This window comes from Lithobates pipiens, unplaced genomic scaffold (genome assembly GCF_037356315.1).
Source record: "Lithobates pipiens isolate NorthernLeopardFrog02 unplaced genomic scaffold, aLitPip1_a1.2 Scaffold_19, whole genome shotgun sequence".
Taxonomy (NCBI): domain Eukaryota; kingdom Metazoa; phylum Chordata; class Amphibia; order Anura; family Ranidae; genus Lithobates; species Lithobates pipiens.
This window is the reverse complement of record NW_027507764.1, coordinates 36110904-36135177: the sequence shown is the minus strand read 5'-3', so window position 1 is coordinate 36135177 and position 24274 is coordinate 36110904. Positions and strand designations below refer to the sequence as shown.

Here is a 24274-nt window from a genome sequence, read left to right as displayed (position 1 = left end):
CTGTTGAGACCAAGATAAACTTATTTGGTTCAGATGGTGGCAAGCGTGTGTGGGGGCAACCAGGTGAGGAGGACAAAGACAAATGTGTCTTGCCTACAGTCAAGCATGGTGGTGGGAGTGTCATGGTCTGGGGCTGCATGAGTGCTGCCGGCACTGGAGAACTACAGATCATTGAGGGAACCATGAATGCCAACATGTAGTGTGACATACTGAAGCAGAGCATGATCCCTTCCCTGTGGAAACTGGATCGCAGGGCAGTATTCCAACATGATAACGACCCCAAACACACCTCCAAGACCACCACTGCCTTGCTAAAGAAGCTGAGGGTAAAGGTGATGGACTGGCAAAGCATGTCTCCAGACCTAAACCCTATGGAGCATCTGTGGGACATCCTCAAACAGAAGGTGGAGGAGCACAAGGTCTCCAACATCCACCAGCTCTGTGATGTCATCATGGAGGAGGGGAAGAGGACTCCAGTGGTGACCTGTGAAGCTCTGGTGACCTCCATGCCCAAGAGGGTTAAGGCAGTGGCGTAACTAGAACCTTCAGGGCCCCTATTCAAGAAACCATGGAGGGCCCCCCCCCCCCCCCGACCTCCGGACAGGGCTCTTTTCTCCGAGCCCGATGGTGGAACACCAGGGCCCGGTCCCAAGTGGGTGGCTGCCCTATAAAGGAACCGATTTCTCAATTTCCCCCCGCTTCTCCTCCTCTCCCACCCACAGGCATTCAGCGGCTGCAGGAGGAAAATTCACATATGCACACACATATAAACCAGTGGCAGCTGGTGCTCAAAATTTTTAGGGGGGCGCAAGCAAACTGAAAAATTCAGAAAAAAACATAAATTACAGCCACTGTGCCCATCAATTGCAGCCACTGTACCATCAAACGCCACCACTGTGCCATCAAATGTCATCACTGTGCCCATCAAACTCTGCCGCTGTGCCATCAAACTCTGCCGCTGTGCCATCAAATGCTGCCAGTGTGCCCATCAAATGCTGCCAGTGTGCCCATCAAGCTCTGCCACTGTGCCCATCAAGCTCTGCCACTGTGGCCATCAAATGGCGCCAGTGTGCACATCAAATGCTGTTGGTGTGTTCATCAAATGCTGCCACTGTGAATCCCCACCGCCCGCTCGCTGTCTGCCTGCCACTTACCCTGTCTTGGTGGGGCAGCGGGTAACGGCCATAAGCGGGGTCCTCCATGCATCTCCTGCCATCCTCATCTCCCCTCCTCTCCTCCTGATTGGCTGAAATGATAGGCGCAGCTATTGGACGCCTATCAGGTGACGGGTAACAGACCCGCACACCTGATTGGTGGAGAGGCAGTTCAGTGTTAGGAAAGTGAATATTAATTCACTTTCTAACACACCTGGGTGGACTGTGAGCGTCAAGCATGGCGCTCGCAGTTCACCTATTTTGAAGCCTATTAGAGCCTATGGCTCTAATCAGGTGCTGCAAAAACACCCTCCGCTGCTGTAATTCAGGCACCCAGCACCCCAAAAGGGACCAGACACCTAAATATGGGGGTGGCAGCGGTGGCCATGGATAGATTCATGCTATGCAATGCATGAATCTATCCATTGGTCATAGAGGGGGTGGCTGGAGAGAGGGGGCGGTACCTGTGCACCCTTTTGGATGCACCGCCACTGATAAACACATGCACATTCACATACATACATATGCATACATGCACACTCATATAAATGCACACACACATGCATACATACACATACTGTACATATATAAACACTCACACACACATACAAGCATGCTCACACACACATACAAGCATGCTCACACACACATACAAGCATGCTCACACACACATACAAGCATGCACACACACATACACACATACAAGCATGCTCACACGCACACACACACATACATGCATGCTCACACACACACACACACACACACACACACACACACACAAGCATGTTCACACACACACATACAAGCATGCTCACACACACATACAAGCATGCACACACACATACACACATACAAGCATGCTCACACACATACATACAAGCATGCATGCTCACACGCACACATACATGCATTCTCACACGCACACACACACATACATGCATGTTCACAGGCACACACACACACATACATGCATGCTCACACACACACATACAAGCATGCTCACACACACACACACGCATGCTCACACACATACAAGCATGCTCACACACACACATACATGCATGCTCACACACACACACATACATGCATGCTCACACACACACATACATGCATGCTCACACACACACATAAAAACAAATACATGAAAAGATAGAAGAAAATATTTACAAAAATGTGAGGGGTGTACTCACTTTTGTGAGATACTGTGTATACACCGTAGTTTGTAGACGCTATAACTTTTGTGCAAACCAATATACACTTTTTGGGATTTTTTTTCATTTAAATTTTTTCACAAAAATATATAGCGGAATACATATTGGCCTAAACTTATCAAATTAGATTTGGCATCATGACAGAAAGTAAAAAATATAGTTTGTTTTTTAAAATATTCATTCTTATTTTCTGTTTATAGCGCAAAAAATAAAAAATAAAACCCCCAGTGGTAATCAAATTCCACCAAAACAAAAGCTCTATTTGTGGGAAAACAATGATATCCGTTTTATTTGAGTAGTGTTGCATGACAGCGCAATTGTCAGTTAAAGTAAACAGTGCCGGGGGTAAATCTTCCGGAGGGCAAGTGGTTATGGAAAATACTGCAAAATGAAAAAACGAATGCAGTTTTAATTTTTTTTTTTTTTCTTTTTTAAGTAGGCGATATCTCCTCTAAGCCCTTGTACACACGGTCGGACATTCCGACGGAAAATGTCCGATCGGACCGTGTTGTCGGATAATCCGACTGTGTGTGGGCTCCATCGGACTGTTTCTGTCGGAATATCCGACCGACAACGTTTTAGAGCTGGGCTATAAAAATTTTCCGACAACATGATCCGATCGGACTCTGTCCGATCGTTTGTAGAGAATTCCGATCGGACAAAGTGCCACGCATGCTCAGATCAAATTCCTACACCAAAGCTATTGGCTACTAGCCTGAACGTAGTCCCGTCGTAATGAAATAACGTCATCACGTTACGAACGATCGGATTTTCCGACAACTGTGTCCGACCGCGTGTATGCGGCACCAGTTTCGGACAAAATCCGTCTGACAAAATCCGACGGATTTTGTTGTCGGAATGTCCGACCGTGTGTACAAGGGCTAAAATGTTTCCTGGTAAGGCCCCTTCCACACTTGTGCGACTTGTCCTGCGACTTGTGGCGGCAAGTCTTACCCCACGAGTACCGTTCATCTCTGTGCGACTTTAAAGCAGTCCCTACTTTGGTCTGACTTTGATGCGACTTGAGGTCCAATAGACATCAAGATTACACAGGCATTGCTGCAAGTCGCATCGAAATCACATCAAAGTCACATGACTTTCCGGTCGTACAAGTGTAAAAAGGGGCCTGAAGCAGAGAATCGGACATTCACCAAACATTAACTGCAGGTGAAACTTCCAGCCGCTTGTGCTTTACATGGCAGTATGGTCTCGTTTATATGGTTGAGGGTGGTAAAAAAAAATAATAGTGGTTGTGCCATGTTTTTCCCCGAAGACTCCCCCTACTGCCCCCTTAAGCTGGGATGGGGTTATATACGTGCCACAGTAAAAATTGCCACCCCGTCGTGTTTTGCACCCATTCAAGCGAAAGGGACCGCGCAGCAACCAACCACATAAAGTAGAGAACTAAATCCACTAATAAGCCACTAATAATAAATTACTTCTAATCTATGATTGAAAACTCATTCCGAATGCTGTGGGACAGCTGATGAGTGATTAATCATAATTCTTTCTCTTCCAGCTGCTGCACAATGACAGTTGATGATGGAGCTTTTGTATGAACAAAACAGTACAAGGCTACATCGGTACGGTCCTGACTTAGGCAGGTTTTTTTTTTTCCCCCTTTAGCACAGAAGAGATCTTACCTGGAAGGAATGTTCAGCCAGATGAACTCCGCGGATCAGACTTAGTGCGGCGCACATGATGCTCAACATCATCGACAGGATACCCAGAGGGCTCACCGGGGACATCCGGCAATTCAGGCCTGTGGATAGTATGGAACAAGTGTCATGGATGACATAGAAGAGTGACGGCAGAAAAAAAAAAAGTGATCCTTTTATGTTTTTTTTTTTATATATGAGATGGTCAGAGACTGCAGACATGATAGAGGAGATGGTCAGAGACTGCAGACGTGATACAGGAGATGGTCAGAGACTGCAGACATGATACAAGAGATGGTCAGAGACTGTAGACATGATACAAGAGATGGTCAGAGACTGCAGACGTGATACAGGAGATGGTCAGAGACTGTAGACATGATACAAGAGATGGTCAGAGACTGCAGACATGGTACAGGAGATGGTCAGAGACTGCAGACATACTACAGGAGATGGTCAGAGACTGCAGACATGATACAAGAGATGGTCAGAGACTGCAGACATGATACAAGAGATGGTCAGAGACTGCAGACATGATACACGAGATGGTCATAGACTGCAGACATGATACAAGAGATGGTCAGAGACTGCAGACATGATACAAGAGATGGTCAGAGACTGCAGACATGATACAGGAGATGGTCAGAGACTGCAGACATGATACAAGAGATGGTCAGAGACTGCAGACATGATACAGGAGATGATCAGAGACTGCAGACATGATACAAGAGATGGTCAGAGACTGCAGACATGATACAGGAGATGATCAGAGACTGCAGACATGATACAGGAGATGGTCAGAGACTGCAGACATGATACAAGAGATGGTCAGAGACTGCAGACATGATACAAGAGATGGTCAGAGACTGCAGACATGGTGCAGGAGATGGTCAGAGACTGCAGACATGGTACAGGAGATGGTCAGAGACTGCAGACATGATACAAGAGATGGTCAGAGACTGCAGACATGATACAAGAGATGGTCAGAGACTGCAGACATGATACAGGAGATGGTCAGAGACTGCAGACATGATACAAGAGATGGTCAGAGACTGCAGACATGGTGCAGGAGATGGTCAGAGACTGCAGACATGGTACAGGAGATGGTCAGAGACTGCAGACATGATACAAGAGATGGTCAGAGACTGCAGACATGATACAAGAGATGGTCAGAGACTGCAGACATGATACAAGAGATGGTCAGAGACTGCAGACATGATACAGGAGATGGTCAGAGACTGCAGACATGATAGAGGATATACAGACATTATACACAGATGATCAGAAGAAACATTTTAATGAAAAATAAAGGGGCCAGTAGTGGATAAAGTAGTGGATGTGTATGGAATATTTTTAGAGGATAAGGATATCTTTTCATGTCACTTTAAGGCTTTGTCTGTTCCTCAGTCACATGATCACTTTTAAGACATTAAGCAGAGCTGTGGGAGTGACCCAAATGACTCCACCCTCTACAGGCTGCCTGTAGAAAACTACAGGAGGGGGCGGAGACCAGACCAGTCCTCCTGCGCAGGGAGAGAGAGCAGCAGTGAGCGGTCTTCCTTACAGGAAGTCTCACGCTGGATTCCTGCACAGATCTGGAAGAAATACACAAAAGCTCACCGAGATTGAATGAAGAATACACGTGAATGATGAGGGGATTTAGACAATATTTGCTTATTCCAGAATCCAGCTTTCATTTAGGATAGATCCTCACTTCCTGTACTGGAGACAATTGTCCACAGGACCAATAGAGAGGATGAATTTTCTACCCGGTACACAGACAGCAACCTCTTACAGGGGTTCTAACCCCATTTACATATATAAAAAAAGAAGTTTGGGCTTTACATACATTTTCCTAAACAGAATTGGACCCCCCGCCTTACCTGTGCGCACTTGTGCCGTTACGTGTCCGTTGGCAAAGCCGTTGACCTCCCCTATATCTTCTAACTTTAAATAGACAGGTGGGGGGCTGGGATCCAGGCGGACTGGGGGGGAGCTGCCGGCAGAGTTATAATTGTGCTTCACCCGTTGTATAACGCTATCTGCAGGAGACACAAGGCGGCCATTGTATAGAATAGAATAGAATAGAACACACCTTATACTACACATGTGCAGAACAAAAGCATTTGTTTCATTTCAATTCGTTATTTACATAAATTCATTTAGTTTAAAATTGCTTTCGGAATTAGTTTCATTTATTACAAATCGAATCAATTCGAGTTTTTCTAATCATCCATTCTACATCAAATTTATTCTATTCAAAATTCTAATTTTGGAAAAATATAATATTTTCTATTCCATTCTATTTTATTGTTTTTTTCTATTATTTTCTATTCTATTTAAATTTTAATTTATTCTATTCAAAATTAGAATTTCAGAAAATGGTTATATTGTTATATTCTTTCTAGTCTATTCTATTGTTTTTTTTTTCTATTTTATTCTATTCTATTATTTTCTATTCCAGTCTTTTCTTTTATATTTGAATTAGAGTTTATTCTATTCCAAATTCGAAATTCGGGAAGATGGTTATACAGTATTATTTCTGTTCTATTCAATAGTTTTTTTCTTTTCTATTCTATTCCAATTCAGATGTATTCTATTCAAATTTTGGGAAATGGTTTTATTCTTTCTATTCCAATTTATTCATTTTTTAATTCTATTCTGTTCTATTCTTTCTATTCAAATGTATTCTATTTGAAATTCAAATTTCAGAAGATGATTATTTTCTATTTTATTCTATTCTTTTTTTATTCTATTCTGCTCTATTCTATTCCTTTATTTTCTATTCTATTAAAATTTGAATTTATTCTATTCAAAAATTCTAATTTCAGAAAATGGTTATATTTTGTTATATTCTTTCTATTCTATTGTTTTGTTTCTATTTATTTTTTTTTCTATTATTTTACTTTCCATTCTATTCTATCCTTTTTTTATTCAAATTCAAATTTATTCTATTCCAAATTTGAATTTCGGAAGATGGTTATACAGTATTCTTTCTATTCTATTCTATTCTATTGTTTTTTTCTTTTCTTTTCTATTCTATTCAAATTCATATGTATTCTATTCAAATTTTGGGAAATTGTTATATTCTTTCTATTCTATTTTATTCATTTTTGAATTCTATTCTGTTCTATTCTTTCTATTCTATTCAAATTTATTCTATTTGAAATTCGAATGTCAGAAGATGATTTTTTTCTATTTTGTTCTATTCTATTTTTATTCTATTCTGCTCTATTCTATTCCTTTATTTTCTATTCTATTTAAATTTGAATTTATTCTATTCAAAATTTGAATTTTAGAAGATGATTATTTTCTATTTTATTCTATTCTTTTTTTTATTCTATTCTGCTCTATTTGATTCCTTTATTTTCTAGTCTATTTAAATTTGAATCTATCCTATTCAAAGTTCAAATTTTAGAAAATGGTTATATTTTGTTATATTCTTTCTATTCTATTGTTTTTTTTTCTATTTAACTTGTTTCTATTATTTTATTTTCTATTCTATTCTATCCTATCCTTTTTTATTCAAACTCAAATTTATTCTATTCCAAATTTGAATTTCGGAACATGGTTATACAGTATTCTTTCTATTCTATTGTTTTTTTCTTTTCTATTATATTCAAATTTTAATGTATTCTATTCAAATTTTGGGAAATGGTTATATCCTTTCTATTTCATTGTATTAATTTTTGAATTATATTCTGTTCTATTATTTTCTATTCTATTTTTTTCTATTACATTCAAATGTATTCTATTTGAAATTTGAATTTCAGAAGATGATTATTTTCTATTTTATTCTATTCTTTTTTATTCTATTCTGCTCTATTCTATCTCTTTATTTTCTATTCTATTTAAATTTGAATTTATACTATTCAAAATTAAAATTTCAGAAAATAAATATATTTTGTTATATTCCTTCTATTCTATTGTTTTTTTCTATTTTATTCTATTCTAGTCTTTTATTTTCTATTCAAATTTGTTTATTCTATTCCCAATTCGAATTTCGGAAGATGGTTATACATTCTTTCTGTTCTATTCAATTTTTTTTTCTTTTCTATTCTATTCCAATTCAAATGTATTCTATTCAAATTTTGGGAAATGGTTATATTCTTTCTATTCCATTTTATTTATTTTTTTATTCTATTCTGTTCTATTCTTTCTATTCAAATGTATTCTATACGAAATTAGAATTTCAAAAGATGACTATTTTCTATTCTATTCAATTCCTTTTTTTATTCTATTCTGCTCTATTCTATTCCTTTATTATCTATTCTATTAAAAAAAAAAAACAATTTCAGAAAATGGTTATATTATGTTATATTCTTTCTATTCTATTGTTTTTTTCTATTTAACTTTTTTCTATTATTTTACTTTCTATTCTATTCTATTCTATCCTATCCTTTTTTATTCAAACTCAATTTTATTCTATTCCAAATTGGAATTGCGGAAGATGGTTATACAGTATTCTTTCTATTTTTTTTTCTTTTCTATTCTATTCAAATTCAAATGTATTCTATTCAAATTTTGGCAAATGGTTATATTCTTTCTATTTCATGTTATTCATTTTTGAATTATATTCTGTTCTATTATTTTCTAATTCTATTTCTTTTCTATTACATTCAAATTTATTCTATTTGAAATTCGATTTTCAGAAGATGATTCTTTTCTATTTTATTCTATTCTGCTCTATTCTATCTCTTTATTTTCTATTCTATTTAAGTTTGAATTTATTCTATTCAAAATAAAAAAATTCAGAAAAATGTTATATTTTGTTATATTCCTTCTATTGTATTCTATTTTTTTTCTTCTGTTATTCTATTTTATTTTTTTCTATTCTATTATTTTACTTTCTATTCTATCTTTTTCTATTCAAATTAGAATTTATTCTATTCCAAATTTTCTATTTGTTTTGTTTTGTTTTTTTCATTCTATTATTTTCCATTCTATTATATTCTATTCTTTTCTACTCAAAATTGAATTGTATTAAAATTTTAGTAAATGGTTATATTCTTTCCACTCTATTTTATTCATTTTTTAATTCTATTCTATTTGAATTCAAACGTATTCTATTTGAATTCAAATTTCACAAGATGGTTATTTTCTTTCCATTCTATTCTATCCTATTCTTTTCTATTCTATTTGAATTCATATTTATTCTATTTGAATTCAAATTTCAGAAGATGATTATTTTCTTTCTATTTTATTCTATCCTATTCTTTTTTTTTATTCTATCCAGTTCTGTTCTATTCCCTTATTTTCTATTCTATTCTGTTCTTTAATTTTCTATTCCACTGTGTTCTGTTTTACGCTATTCTTTTCTATCCTATTCCTTTATTTTCTATTCTTTTATTTTCTATTTTATCCCTTTATTTTCTATTCAATTTTTTTTTCTATTCTTTTATTTTTTATAGGCCCCTTTCACACTTGTTGTCCTGCAACTTTGGACATCAGAGTCGCACGACAAGTCATGCCCCGTGATTTCAAAGTAGACCCTTTACTATTTTGGTCTGACTTTGATGTGAGTTGAGGTCCATGGACCTTAAGATTACACAGGCATTTCCCGAAGTTGCGGCAAAATCGCGGCAAAATCGTGCAACTTTCATGTCATGGCAGTGTGAAAGGGGCCTTACGCTATTATTTTCTATCCTTTTTTTTTGTTTTATTCTATTCTTTTACTTTCAAATCTATTTTATTCTCTTCGGAAATTCGAATTCGATTTCGAAAACATTTTAAATATTGATTTCGAAAACCTTTCATCCAAAATTTTGTTTCGTTATTTTAGATTCATTTAAATTCGTTACTGTTGTGATTCGGAAAAATTTGAATACATCTGAATTTCCGAATAACTAAAAATTTGTTCAAATTGTGATTGGGAAGGAAACTGACCACACCGATCTACCTTACAGTAGATGTAAACCCAACCACAGAAGTCCTATAGATGCTTTAACACATTCATGTCATTTCAAAAGTCATTTTGAGTCTTTTCAATAAAATAATCCCCGGTGATCCTGCCATAGTTACACAGTTACATAGTAGGTGAGGTCGAAAAAAGACACAAGTCCATCAAGTCCAACCTATAATGTGTGTGATTATATGTCAGTATTACATTGTATATCCCTGTATGTTGAGGTCATTCAGGTGCTTATCTAATAGTTTCTTGAAACTATCAATGCTTCCTGCTGAGACCACCGTCTGTGGAAGGGAATTCCACATCCTTGCCGCTCTTACAGTAAAAAACCCTCTACGTAGTTTAAGGTTAAACCTCTTTTCTTCTAATTTTAATGAGTGGCCACGAGTCTTGTTAAACTCCCTTCTGCAAAAAAGTTTTCTCCCTATTGTGGGGTCACCAGTCCGGTATTTGTATATTGAAATCATATCCCCTCTCAAGCATCTCTTCTCCAGAGAGAATAAGTTCAGTGCTCGCAACCTTTCCTCATAACTAATATCCTCCAGACCATTTATTAGCTTTGTTGCCCTTCTTTGTACTCGCTCCATTTCCAGTACATCCTTCCTGTGGACTGGTGCCCAGAACTGGACAGTATACTCCAGGTGCGGCCGGACCAGAGTCTTGTAGAGCGGGAGAATTATCGTTTTATCTCTGGAGTTGGTCCCTTTTTAATGCCAATATTCTGTCTGCTTTGTTAGCAGCAGCTTAGCATTGCCTGCTATTGGTGAGCCCATCATCTACTAGGACCCCCAGGTCCTTTTCCATCCTAGGTTGAGGGTCCTCGTTCGGGTACTTCCTGTTAATGACGATGCTCTGTCCATGTCTCCAAATCGTGCTCCTGCTTCATCACTATGAAGAATAGAAGTGTCAGCTTCAACACCATGCACGTTTTTTTTTTAGCATTTTCTGAAAGCGCACCAAATGTCCTGCATTCTGCATCTTTGGCGCACTTTCTGAAAACAGGAAAACATATTTTTTGGGAGGTGGGGGTGACACCATGTTTTTTTTTTACATTGACTTTTATTATTTTGCATTTCATGCAATTTCTTGCACTTTAGCGTTTTCTTTGCATTGTATGTGTTTTTTTTTATGTTATTTATGGTTTTGTTTGCACCTTTATGCACTTTAGACTTTCCTATTCCTATCAGATCCTTCTTGAACTTTATGTGAAGAGCTTGCCACTTGCGATTTTATGCGATTTTTATCCACTGCCATGCATTCTATGTAATTGTTATCCATTCCTTGCACTTTATGTGAATACTTTGGCATTATATGCGATTTTATGCGATTTTTTCACTTTATGCGATTTTTTTTGGTTAATTGTTCCGTTTTGTGATTTTTATCCACTCCTACGCATTCTATGTAATTGTTATCCATTCCTTGCACTTTATGTGAATACTTTGGCATTATATGCGATTTTATGCGATTTTTTCACTTTATGCGATTTTTTTTGGTTAATTGTTCCGTTTTGTGATTTTTATCCACTCCCATGCATTCTATGTGATTGTTATCCACTGCCATGCATTCTATGTGATTTTTATCCACTGCCATGCATTCTATGTGATTGTTATCCATTCCTTGCACTTTATGTGAATACTTTGGCATTATATGCGTTTTTATGCGATTTTTTTCACTTTATGCGATTTTTTTTGGTTAATTGTTCCGTTTTGTGATTGTTATCCACTCCCATGCATTCTATGTGATTGTTATCCATTCCTTGCACTTTATGTGAATACTTTGGCATTATATGCAATTTTATGCAAATTTTTTTCTCACTTAATGCGATTTTTTTTTTTGGTTAATTATTTTGCTTTGTGATTGCTATCCACCCCTTTTTCTAGAGCTCTATTGGTTACGTTTGATTATTGGTTTCTTTTATCATATGGATTTAGTCAATCTGGTGATGTTACACTGCTGATTCTTTTGTTTATTTATTTTATTCAGCTTGACCACTCACCTTTCCTTACTGCAGTTATATATTTTATATATATATATATATATAAATCATTTTTTTTTTTGCGTTTTGTGTGGGAATACTTTTTTATGTTTGGCAGCTTCTGTGGATTTGCTTGGATTTGGATTTGCGTGGATTTGCTTTAGCTGTTCACTCTGGTTTTGCGCATTAGTCTGCCTTTTAGTTTACCATATTTTACTGCACCAGGTGACGCAACCCTAGTGATGCCACTGGCAGTAGCGCACAGAAAGTGTGCCGCTGCCCATTACATGTATTTCTGTCTGGTGCTGGCTACCCGATGACAATCCTTTGGGTTCAATTGGCGCCGTTTTTGTAGAAGAGAAGGAGGGGCCTGGCCGCTCGGGCAAGCAGAGGGAGGAGGATTCTTCTGAGTTCTGGGCCACAGTGCACAGAGGCGCTACACATGACGTCACTTCCCGCCTGGGGGGGGGGGGGCAGATATAGGATCCACCCCTAGGTGCCAATTACTCTAGGTACGCCCCTGCTAATGATTCAGAGGAGAACGGTGAGGAATCAGCCCAGAACTACACAGGAGAATCTTGTCAATGATCTCAAGGCAGCCGGGACCGCAGTCATCAAGAAAACAATTGGTAACGCACTACGCCGCAAAGCACTGAAATCCTGCAGCGCCCGCAAGGTCCTACTGCTCAAGAAACCACATGCACAGGTCCATCTGATGTTTGCTAGTGAACATCTGAATGATTCAGAGGAGAACTGGGTGAAGGTGTTGTGGTCAGATGAGACCAAAATCTCACTCTTTGGCATCAACTCAACTCGCCGTGTTTGGAGGAGGAGGACCCCAAGAACCCCATCCCCACCGTCAAACATGGAGGTGGAAACATTATGCTTTGGGGGTGTTTTTCTGCTAAGGGGACAACTTCACAGCATCCAAGGGACGATGAACAGGGCCATGTAGCGTCAAATCTTGGATGAGGATCTCCTTTCCTCAGCCAGGGCATTGAAAAAGGGTCGTGGATGGGCATTCCAGCATGACAATGACCCAAAACACGTGGCCAAGGCAACAAAAAAGTGTCTCAAAAAGAAGCACGTTAAGGTCCTGGAGTGACCTAGCCAATCTCCAGACCTTAATCCCATAGAAAATATGTGGAGGGAGCTGAAGGTTCGAGTTACCAAACGTCAGCCTCAGGACCTTAACCGGTTCCCGTCTTTTTACGGGGGGGGGGGGGGGCAGAATGGATCCCCTGCACCAAACGCCATACGGGTACAGGGTTCCTTTAAGAGCCGCTAGAGGGCACGCATGAGCGCCAGCATGGGGATTTACACTTAAACCCGCTTCCTGCCCAGGCCAGCGGCTTTCAGCGCTGTCACTCTTTGAATGACAATTGTGCTGTCATACAACACTGTACCCAAATTAAATTATCATTTGTTTCACACAGATAGAGCTTTCTTTTGGTGGTATTTAATTGCTGCTGAGATTTTTCCTTTTTGCTACATAAAACAAAAAAGGACAGAAAATGTAAAAAAAAAAAAACTGTTTCATAGTTTGTTATAAAATTTTGAAAACAGGTAATTTTTCTCTTTCATTGATGTGCGCTGATGAGGCTGCACTGATGGGCACTGATAGGCACTGATAAGGCGGCACTAATGGGCACTGGTAGGTTGCACTGATAAGCACTGATGAGGCGGGACTGATAGGTGGCACTGATGGTTGACACTGGTGGCCACTGATGGGTGGCACTGAAGAGCACTGATAAGCAGCACTGATACAGTAGGTGGCACTGATGATCACTGATGGGTGGCACTGGTAGGTGACACTGATAGGCAGCACTGATCTGTCGCACTGATAATGTCGCATTATGAGACACTGATTGGTAGCACTGGTGGGCATTGATGGGTGGAACTGTGGGCACTGGTAGGTGGCACTGGTGGGTACTGATAGGTGGCACTGGTAGGTGGCACAGTGGGCACTGGCAGCTGACACTGGTGGGCACAGAAAATGCAGCCGCAGCTTTCTGTGTGAGGGACCGAGGGGAGGGGAGGGGAGGCTCTCTGGTGACCCTGATGCAAGGGGGAGGCTCTCTGGGGACATTGATGCAAGGGGGGGCTCTCTGGGGACCCTGATGTAAGGGGGGACTCTCTGGGGACCCTGATGTAAGGGGGAGGCTCTCTGGGGACCCTGATGTAAGGGGGAGGCTTTCTGAGGACCCTGATGTAAGGAGTAGGCTCTCTGGAGACCCTTATGTACGGAGGAGGCTCTCTGGGGACCCTGATGTAAGGGGGAGGCTCTCTGGGGACCCTGATGTAAGGGGGAGGCTCTCTGGGGACCCTGATGTAAGGAGTAGGCTCTCTGGAGACCCTGATGTAAGGGGGAGGCTCTCTGGAGACCCTGATGTAAGGGGGAGGCTCTCTGGGGACCCTGATGTAAGGGGGAGGCTCTCTGGGGACCCTGATGTAAGGGGGGCTCTCTGGGGACTCTGATGTAAGGGGGGGCTCTCTGGGGACCCTGATGTAAGTGGGGGCTCTCTGGGGATATATACACACTCACACACATATATTACTGTATAGACATGTGTATGCCCGCCCGATCGTATGACTTTTTTTACTTTGCTGCTATAGGCTCTAGCCCCAGATCTTTTGTAGACCTAGCAATGCCCCTGCCGGTTACCGAGCTTCTGCTTGCATCACGTGATCAGCCATCATTGGCTGGCAGCTGATCCTGTGGTAAGGAGCCGAGATCGACCCCTTACTCTGATCTGTGATCAGCCGAGTCTCATAGACTCGGAGACCACAGAGTGCGCAGCTCGCGACCCACAGGGATGCACAGACAGCGCTTGCTCGGTAGGACGTCCAAGGGCGCCCTCCCGGCAATTAAGGCCCACGCTGTAGCCATCTTTTCGGCTAGTAGTTAAAATGCAAATCAATTTATAACTTTTTTGAAATTTTGATATTTTTGTTGTTCTTCTGTCTCTTGCTGTTAAAATAAAATTAAAATTTTAGACTGATCATTTCTTTGTCAGTGGGCAAATGAACAAAATCAGCCGGGGGACCAAATACTTTTTCCCCCTCACTGTATGTAATGAAAACAGAAACATTTTTATTTATAAATCTAATTGATGAAGAGGGAAGGTAAGAACCAAAGAAGGCAAAGCATGAGCAGAATAAACTTCAAAGTCATATCCTATAGGAATTCCTCACCGAACTCCAGGAAGGCGTAGGGTCGGGAGGCCAGGGTGATGGCTGTGCTGTTGTAAGAGGCGGAGAACTCCCAGAGCAGTTCTTCCAGGAAGCTGAATGCCGCAGCGGAGGGGTAAGTACTGGAGCAAACCACCAAGGAGGAGATGTCACCTGATGAGAGAAAACTGCGCAGACATAGGAGGGTTACAAATATTGCGCTGAAATTACACATGTCCACCCCAGACCTGCTACTAATAGGACAACTCTATATTAGACATGTGCACTGCCAAAAAATGTGTTCCTTTTCGTTTCATTCATTTTTTTTTTGTTTTGTTTTTTTCGTTTTTCGGGTCATTCGTTATGATCGAAATTCGTAACTTCGGAAAAATTTGAATTCATTATGTTCCATTAGTTTAGATGTGGTATTCGTAAATTCGAAAATTCGTAAATTTGTAAATTAGAAAATTAGTAAATTAGAAAAATCGTAAGTTAGAAAATTAGAAAATTTGTAAATTAGAGAATTTGTAAATTAAAAAATTTAAAAATTAGAAAATTAGAAAATTGGTCAAATCGAAAATCCCAAATAATAACTAACTAATAACTAACCTCTGACTCCCCCTTGAATAGTATTGTAATGTCTACAAACTTATTATAATCGAAAATTAGTTATTTCAAATAAATTATTTCAAATAAATTCGTAACTCTAGAAAAATTTGAAAAAATTTGAATTAGTTATGTTCCATTTGTTTAGATGTGGTATTCGTAAATTAGAAAATTTGTAAATTCGAAAATTAGAAAAATAGAAAATTATAAAATTCGTAAATGTAAAAATTAGAAAATTCGAAAATTCGTAAATTAGAAGATTCGTAAATTAGAAAATTCCAAATAATAACTAACTAATAACTAACTTCTGACTCCCCCTTGAATTGTATTGTAATGTCTGCCCTAATGTTGTAAAGCGCTGCATAAACTGTCAGCTCTATATAAATCCTGTATTATAATAACAATCACTATTAATAACAAACTCATTATGATCGAAATTAGTTATTTCAAATAACTTTGGAAAAATCCGAATTAGTTATGTTCCATTCGTTTAGATGCGGTATTCGTAATCGTAAATTAGAAAATTTGTAAATTCTACAATTCTAAATTTTGAAAATTCGAAATAATAATTTTTATTAAATTTTTTTACATTTTTGAGTTATTATGATAATTTTTTTTACAATTCTGTAGGGAGTGAGGAGTTGGGGCAGTTGGATGAAATATCAGGGGTCTAAATAGACCCCTGACATCTCACCAGGGCCGTCTTTAGCGCAGGGCAGAAGGGGCAGCCATTGTTGAGGGGCCCAAAGCAGCTGCCCTTTGAGCCCGCCCCTGTTTGTTTGTTGTTTGGGATGTTGGGGTGGAAAGTGAAATTGCATGGGGGGGACAAGAAAATTTTGTCTGTGTCCTTATCTTCAGTAGCTGAAAGCCGGCGGGATGGAGAGGTGGAGAAACCGGTTTTGAGCTTCTGGAGGGAGAGACTCATCGCCCTGTAAATGTGTTGGATATTCCAACTGTGTGTGGTCTGCATTGGACTGTTTCCATCGGAATATCCGTCGGACCAAATTTTCCAACTTGCCGCAAATATTTTCCGACAAAATGCTCCGATCGGACATACTCCGATCATGTGTAGAGAATTCTGATCAGACAAAGTGCCATGCATGCTCAGATCAAATTCCTACATCAAAGCTATTGGCTACTAGCCTGAACGTAGTCCCATCGTAACGAAATTACGTCATCACGTTCTGAATGATCGGATTTTCCGACAACTTCGTCCGACCGTGTGTATGCAACAGTTTTGGACAAAATCCGTCGGACAAAATCCGACGGATTTGGTTGTCGGAATCTCCGACCGTGTGTACAGGGGCTTAGAGTGGGATGTCATTAAAGCTCATGTGCGTGTAAAGGCAGGCACAATACTTTTGGTAATATAGTGTGTGTATATATGTATGTATGTATGTATGTATGTATGTATGTATGTATGTATGTATGTGTGTGTGTGTGTGTGTATATATATATATATATATATATATATATATATTATAGTATAGTATACACAAATGTTTTGCCTTGCATTTCTATTTTAAACTGAATGAGTTGTTATACAAGGTGAGGGTTCACATGTACTTTAACCAATAGAGTTACATTCAAGACATAAAATGAATGATAACAGAGACAGTTGCTTGTGCTTTCAACCAAGCTGTCAAGCCATCAAACGGCTTGTGTCATAAATGATCACATTTGTAGCACCATGGAACCTGCAGGCCCATGATGGCAGATTCCTTGGCTGTAAAGAATAGGAGGGTTTAGTTCCACATGCTATACTACAGATTAACACTTGTGCATTAATGCTCCACAATGGAACATGCACCTGTTTATGGGCCTTAACTCACATGCCGTGTCCACACAAGACCACATGTGTGTGAACCGACCCTCGTATGACAAGATGTACTTACTGTATATGAAAGTTGCAGATGTTGGTGGTGCCTTTGGGTGGGCGCTGGGACAGGGTGACGGAAAGTCTCTTTACCCATCTCTTGCACTCCAGAATCTGCATGTTCGGGTGGAAATCGGTGGAGGCGGAGAGAGGGAGGCCATCTTGTAGCCTCACAAGGCAGGCGTAGAGAATCATGGGTATTCACCTTCGTCCCGATCATGAAGTCAGCATCTGGAAACAAGCAGGAGGCTTCTTACAGGAACTTCGATGTGGTCGTATTATGGCACAGGATATAAATATGATTATAATTGTCTGGGGGTCTGTGCCAACACCCAGATACATGTATGGGTCAAGGCCTTAATGTAGAACAGTGTTTTCTCAACCGTATGGAGAACAGGGCCCAATAAATTCTTCCAAAGCCTACCATGCCCCAACAGTAAAATAAAAGTTTATACTCACACAATAAAAGTTTGAGAATGCAAAGTATGTACTCTAATGCTGGAAGGCTCTGGAGGAGGCTGGATGTTACTCTGGGAAAAGGGAGGAAGGTTGGAGGTTCCAGACCGGTTTGGTAGACTCTGCAGCCCTGTAGGGGATTGGGTTTCTGAGGGAAACTGTGAGGGGTGGGGCCTCCCTAGGAGGCTGGGGGCTTTGCAGGGGCACTGTGGGATACTGGAGGGTATTTCAGGGGCTGGGGGGGGGCACTGTGGGAGATCAGGGTGCAAAGTGGGACACTGTTGGGAATAAGGCCACTATTGGGGTCTGGACACTCTGCAGTAGGCTGAGAGGCACTGGTTGGGGGACTGAGGGGCACTGTGATACACTATGGATGGTTGGGCGGCACTGTGGGAGGTTAAAGGATCTGCAGATGGCTCTGCAGTAGACATTGTGGCCCTGTAGCGGATGAGTTTTCTGGAAAGGGCTGGGGGAAACTTCGGGGGGATGGGGTCCCTGGAGGGGGCTGGGAGTATCTCCAGGAGGCTGGGGGGGACTTTGCAAGGGCATTGTGGGAGACTGGGGATGCCTTAGGGGCTGGGGGGCACTGTGGGAGATCAGAGGGCAATGTGGGACACTGCTGGAGATAGGACCACTATTGGTGTCTGGGGACTCTAGACTAGTAGGTTGGGAGGCACTGCAGGGGGCCGGTGGTACTGTGAGAGGTTGGAGACCACTGCGGGAGGTTGGGGAACACTGTGGAGGCTGAGGGGCATTGCAGTCCCCTGTGGAAGTTTAGGGAGCACTATGAGAGGTTAGGGGAACTGCAGCTGGCTAAAGAACTAGTAGGAAGGAGGCTTAAGCTCACCACGGCCTGATGGTTGCGAACTACAGATCTAGTCCCATCCTTTCTTGGATGATATCTCTTGCAATTGGCAATATACAGTACATTAATATAAGCTATTCAACAATATGGATTAGGGGGGTTCTGGAGTGGGGTAGGGGACTCTGCAGCAGAGGTGGCCCTGTAGGGGATGAGTTTCCTGGTAAGGGCTGGGGAAACTTTGTCAGATGGGGTCTTTGGAGGGGGCTGGGGTCTCTCCAGGAGGATAGGAGCTTTGGAAGGGCACTAAAGGAGACTGAATGGTGCTACGGGGGCTGGAAGGGGGCACTATGGGATTATGAATTCTATGCAGTAGGTTGGGAGGCACTCTAATGGGTTGGATGCTACTGTGGAAGGTTGAAGACCATTGTGGAAGATTGGGGGGCACTGTGGGGGCTGAGAGGCACTTCAGTCCACTATGGAAGGTTGGGGCACTATGGGAGTTTAGGGGATCTTCAACTGGCTAGAGGAGTGGCAGGAGGAAAGCCATAACTTGGCAGCAGGCCACGGCCCAGTGGTTGAGAATCACAGATTTAAAGAAGAGTCCCGTCCTTTCTTTGATGATATCTCTTGGCAATGAACATCAATATACATACTGTATACACACTAATATGGTGGTGGGGGAAAGAGTGTTCTGGAGGGACTCGAGACTTGGTGGCCACTAGGAGATGAGTTTTCTAGAGGGGGCTGGGGAAACTGTGGGAGATGGAGTTTCTGAAGGGGAATGGAGTGTCTCCTCAGAAGGTTGGGGTCTTTGCAGGTGAACTTTGGGAGACTGGAGGGTACTGCAGGACCTGGGGGGGCACTATCGGAAGTCACGCAGCTGGGTGAGAGACTGTTGAAGATTGTGGGCACTATGGGGGGCTTTAGGCTCTGCAGTAGGCTGAGGGGGCTGGGTGGCAATGTGGGAGGTTGGAGACTGGAGAGCACTATGGAAGGTTGGAGGGCACTATGGCAGTTGGGAGGCACTGTAGGAGGTTAGGGGATCTGCAGATGTCTAGAGGCCAAGTAGAAGGGAGGCCGCGGCTTGCCACAGCCCGATGGTTAAGAACCACTGATCTAAAGGGGAGCCCCGACCTTTCTCATCTGATGACGTCTCTTGGATTAGAAATGTACATCAAAATACAAGATACAACGCTATGAGCTAAGCATTGATTACGTGATCTCACTCACATTGTAAGAAAAAGCCTCTTGAAATTCCAGGGCTTTCAGGGTATGGGAGGAGAAGGCCATCCCTTCCCCCTCTACCATGCAGAATTCATTGCTTTAATGACCTCTTGCCAGACTGTACTGCTACCAGATGGGGGCGTGTTTAAGCTTATGCAAATACAGACTCTCAGTAAGTCAGTATTTGCATAGTGTCTACTACACTGCAGTTCAAATTATTTGTGATGCCAATACAGGTACACTTTACAAATGTTTTAATTTGAAATTCACTTCTCCATAAAAACTTAACAAAAATCATTGAAACTGAAATTCACTTCACCTGAGGCACCCAGGCCAGAGAAGGGTCCTGAGTCTTGCCGAAAAGGTTGTAAGTTGACGGGATCCTCACGTGACTTCAGCTCCTTTTGCACAGTTTGGACAAGACACAGAAGGGGGGGAGGGACATTCAGATTTCTTCTATATATAAAAAGTAAAAAAAAAAGAATAATAAGTTACAGCCATGGCCACTGGATACCCGTAAAATTATTCTGATTGGCCAGCCTAGTTTTAAAGTGGTATTAAACCCAAAACCAAAAATGTCATGTATTGCAGCTTACTAATCATTAGATGTGGTGGCTGCATTTGTTTTCTTTTTTTACATTTTTTTTCCCCATCTGTTTTCACCTGGTGATCTGGCCAGTAATACACTTCCTGTATTAGAGCGCCCCCCACCCTAGATGGGGGAGCGCAGGGGGCACCGTTGGACAGCAGCATTGTTAGTCTGGGGGGAGGGGAGCTGAACTAGCAGATTTAAATATACTAACAAATTAAAGCCAAACTCCAGCTCACAGTTTATAAGCAGTTACAGCTAGACATGTGCACTGCACAAAAATGTGTCCATTCTCTTTTTTCGGGTCATTCGTTATGATCGAAATTAAAAAATCCGTAAATTCGATAATCATGTCACGGTTCCTACCGTGCCATCTAAACGGCCAGGCGTGGTCACGCCCCAAGTGGCTCAAGGAGGTATTGAACCAATGACTTTCTGTGTACTGCTCCTGCTGTATTGCCTCTGATCCACACCTCAGCTCATTATTCAGCCTGGTTTCCAGCTATGCCTTGTCCTGCATGCAGCACTGAGGGCTATACTCTGGATCTTGCTTTGCAATCAGCACCTGTCACTCCTGGTTCAGCTGAGGCAGTTTATCAAATCACCTGGGTATAAAACACTGCCTCACCCTGAGGGCTGTGTCAGTTCATTGTCTCTTGTATTGCCAAAGGTTCCTGGTTTCCTGTGTTCTTATGGTCAAGTTTCAGTGTTCCAAGACTGACCCCGGCTTCTGACCTTGGCTCTGTTCGTCGGTAACTCTGACTTCTGGAATCCCCGACTAGGGCTTCACCTTGACAATCCTTTGGTAAATTCCCTGTCAAGCCCCCGTGCTCAGATTCACAGCCCAGGTAGACTTTAACCTTGTTACCGTGGACTCCAACCAAGGTAAGCCGTTAGAGATCCGAAAACTCAAAAATTGGAAAATAAGAAAGAAAATACAAAAATGATAAAGAACTAAATAATACCTAACTGACTAAATAATATTAACTACCTATTCAATTATAGGTATTGGAATTTCCTTTCAAATTTGGCTGTTAGTGAACGCAACGAATACAAATGTATCCAAAGTTACGAATTATTTCAAATAATGAATGCTGCATCTAAACAAAAGGAATCAGTGCCCGGGCAGAAAGCGGTTAAAATTCAACATCAAAATGGTGTCACGGACTTCAGGTGGCCGAGTGCAGGGTGTACCAAGATAGGAATGTCACTTCCGTTACAAAATCTGATGGGTTGCCTAATCTGGCAGAACACCGGAAACTGCGTTCCCCTGCATTCCTGCTGAAAGAAAAGCCCTGGGGCTACCATTGGGGCATTTTGGCTAGAATGGGGAAGGAATAGACCTTCTGTTAACCCCTCTCTGCTCTTCCCCTATGTTCCTTTAACAGGATCTTAATGCCCTGGGGGGGGGGGAGTAAGACTGACCATTCATGTGACCACTGCGATAAACTCTAGAGTAGGAGGTTTCACACTACAGCATTTTGAATTGCAGGCAGGTTTGCCACGAATCTGCCCTGCAATTTGACAGAGCTGATGTGTGAATGACAAATCACGGAACTCGCATTTGAGATGTCATTCATTTGGGTGCCTTTGGCAAACCATGGCTCAGGGGGACTAAGTCCACGCCCCACACTATATAAGGCTGCTTACACATATATATATATATACACTCTTCATTCAGTGTAGGCTATATATACAGTGCATTCGGTGGTGTACAGTTTCTAATACACTTGAGGCGGTGTACACAGTATATAATACAGTGCAGCCAGTGTACCGCTGCTATTACAGTGCAGGCGGTGTACACAGTATCTAATACAGTGTAATGTGCTGTGAAAAGAAAAAATTCCCATCATGTCCGGAAGGCCACCAAGGAGAGGCAGACTCTCACAGGCCACTAAAAACGGGCAAGCAGCCTCTGTGTCTGCAGTCAACAGTGGTGGTTGTGGACATAGTGCATCCTCTGCAGGTGGCGATGGGACACGCTTGTCCTTTTTTTCTGCTGCTGGCCGTGTTAATGAGCCACAACATGCAGAAAAGTTGGTAGAGAGGATAATGAAGCCATCCTAATCCTCTGTCACCCAGGCTCATCGTAGTTTGCCTTCCTATGCAACTGCCAAAGCAGCCTATTCCACCGTCTCCTTGTCCACAGTTACTTCTTCCGTAGCCCCATCATCATGCACGGAGGAGTCCCCAGAATGATTCAACCACAGTGTTGGTTACATGCTGGTGGAGGATGCGCAGCAATTTGAAGGCTCCGGTGTTGGTTCCCAGTTGGATGAAGGGAGTAATGTGAGCCTAGAGAGAGGGGGTGCCACAGAAGGACAAGAAAATGGCAGTCATGTTACCCAAGCTGCAGCATACTGCCAAGTTTGCTCCAGTGACGAGAAGGGAGGGGATGATGAGGTCACTGACCAACAGCAGATTGCACCACTGCTGTTTGCAACCTATGTCTGAAGCAGATCAAGCGTTGCCAGAATAGCAGCCGCTTGGGTACCACATGCTTGACCAGACATATGACTACCTGCCATGCAGTCCATTGGCAGCAGCACCTGAAAGACCCACATTAAAGTAAAAGGCAGACTTCTCCTTGCTCCTCATCTGGGATCTCAACCCCTACTATACCTTCAGTCCTCTCAAAAATCTGCACTGAGAGGAATGAAGGTATACCAGTAGGTGACACTTGCAGCCAATCTGCTAGCAGTACACCAGTTGATTTCAGCAGGCAGGCCTACCCCATATGCTGAACCATAAAAGAAATTCGGTCCCAGCCATCCATATGCTCAGCGTCTAAATGCTAGCTTGGCCAAATTGCTAGCACTGCAACTGTTGCCTTTTCAGCTGGTAGACTCGGCACCCTTTTGTAAATTCCTGGAATGTGCTGTACCTTAGTAGCAGGTTCCAAAACACCATTTCTTTTCAAGTAAGGCCATTCCAGCTCTCTACTGCCAGGTGGAAGGCAATGTTTTGGCCTCATTGGACAGGGCGGTCAGCAGTAAGGTTGACATTACCGCTGACTCATGGTCCAGCAGGCATGGGCAGGGACGTTACCTTTCCTTCACAGTGCAGTGGGTAACTATGCTGGCAGCTGGGAAGGATGCAGGACAGGGTTCAGTATTGGAGCTTGTTCCACCAACACGCCTCCAAAAATTTAGTGGTGATTCTGCCACAACATCTGTATGCTCCCTTCCCTTCCCTCCTCTTCTTCTTCTATGGCCTCTTCTGCAGAATTGTCCTCTAAACCAGCAGTGCTCCCTAAACGCTCAAGGGGCTACGCAAGTAGTCGGGCCAAAAGATGTCATGAGGTGCTCGAGTTGGTCTGCCTAGGGGACAGGAGGCACACTGGGGTACAGATTCTGTCAGTTCTGCAGGGGCAGGCTCAGAGGTGGTTGATGCCACGCCAGTTTTGGCCAGGAATGGTTGTATGTGACAATGGCACAAACATTCTCACCACCCTCCGACAGGGACACTTGACCCATGTTCCATGTTTGGCACACGTCTTGAATTTGGTGGTGCAGCGTGTATTGACCAGGTACCCAGGCTTACAAGATCTCCTGAGGCAGACCAGAAAAGTGTGGTTATTTCTGCTGGTCATACAATGCCCGTGCTCAGCTGGCTGACATTAAAAGGCAATGCAACCTGCCGAT

The 24274-nt window shown here is 42.0% G+C and overlaps 1 protein-coding gene across 2 annotated transcripts in view; it reads right to left on the bottom strand.

Moving 5' to 3' along the window:
* The window catches only part of SEC22C (SEC22 homolog C, vesicle trafficking protein), a 67187-nt gene that overhangs the window by 15991 nt on the left and 26922 nt on the right, over positions 1-24274 (bottom strand). For both annotated transcript variants that reach the window (XM_077490659.1, XM_077490658.1), the window contains exons 3-7: positions 20361-20497; positions 17576-17787; positions 15099-15262; positions 5904-6062; positions 4009-4127 (exon numbers count right to left, since the gene is read on the bottom strand). In XM_077490659.1, the coding sequence (XP_077346785.1) occupies positions 4009-4127; positions 5904-6062; positions 15099-15262; positions 17576-17751 (618 nt within the window). In that variant the 5' untranslated portion in view covers positions 17752-17787; positions 20361-20497. The remainder of the gene's footprint in view (positions 1-4008; positions 4128-5903; positions 6063-15098; positions 15263-17575; positions 17788-20360; positions 20498-24274) is intronic.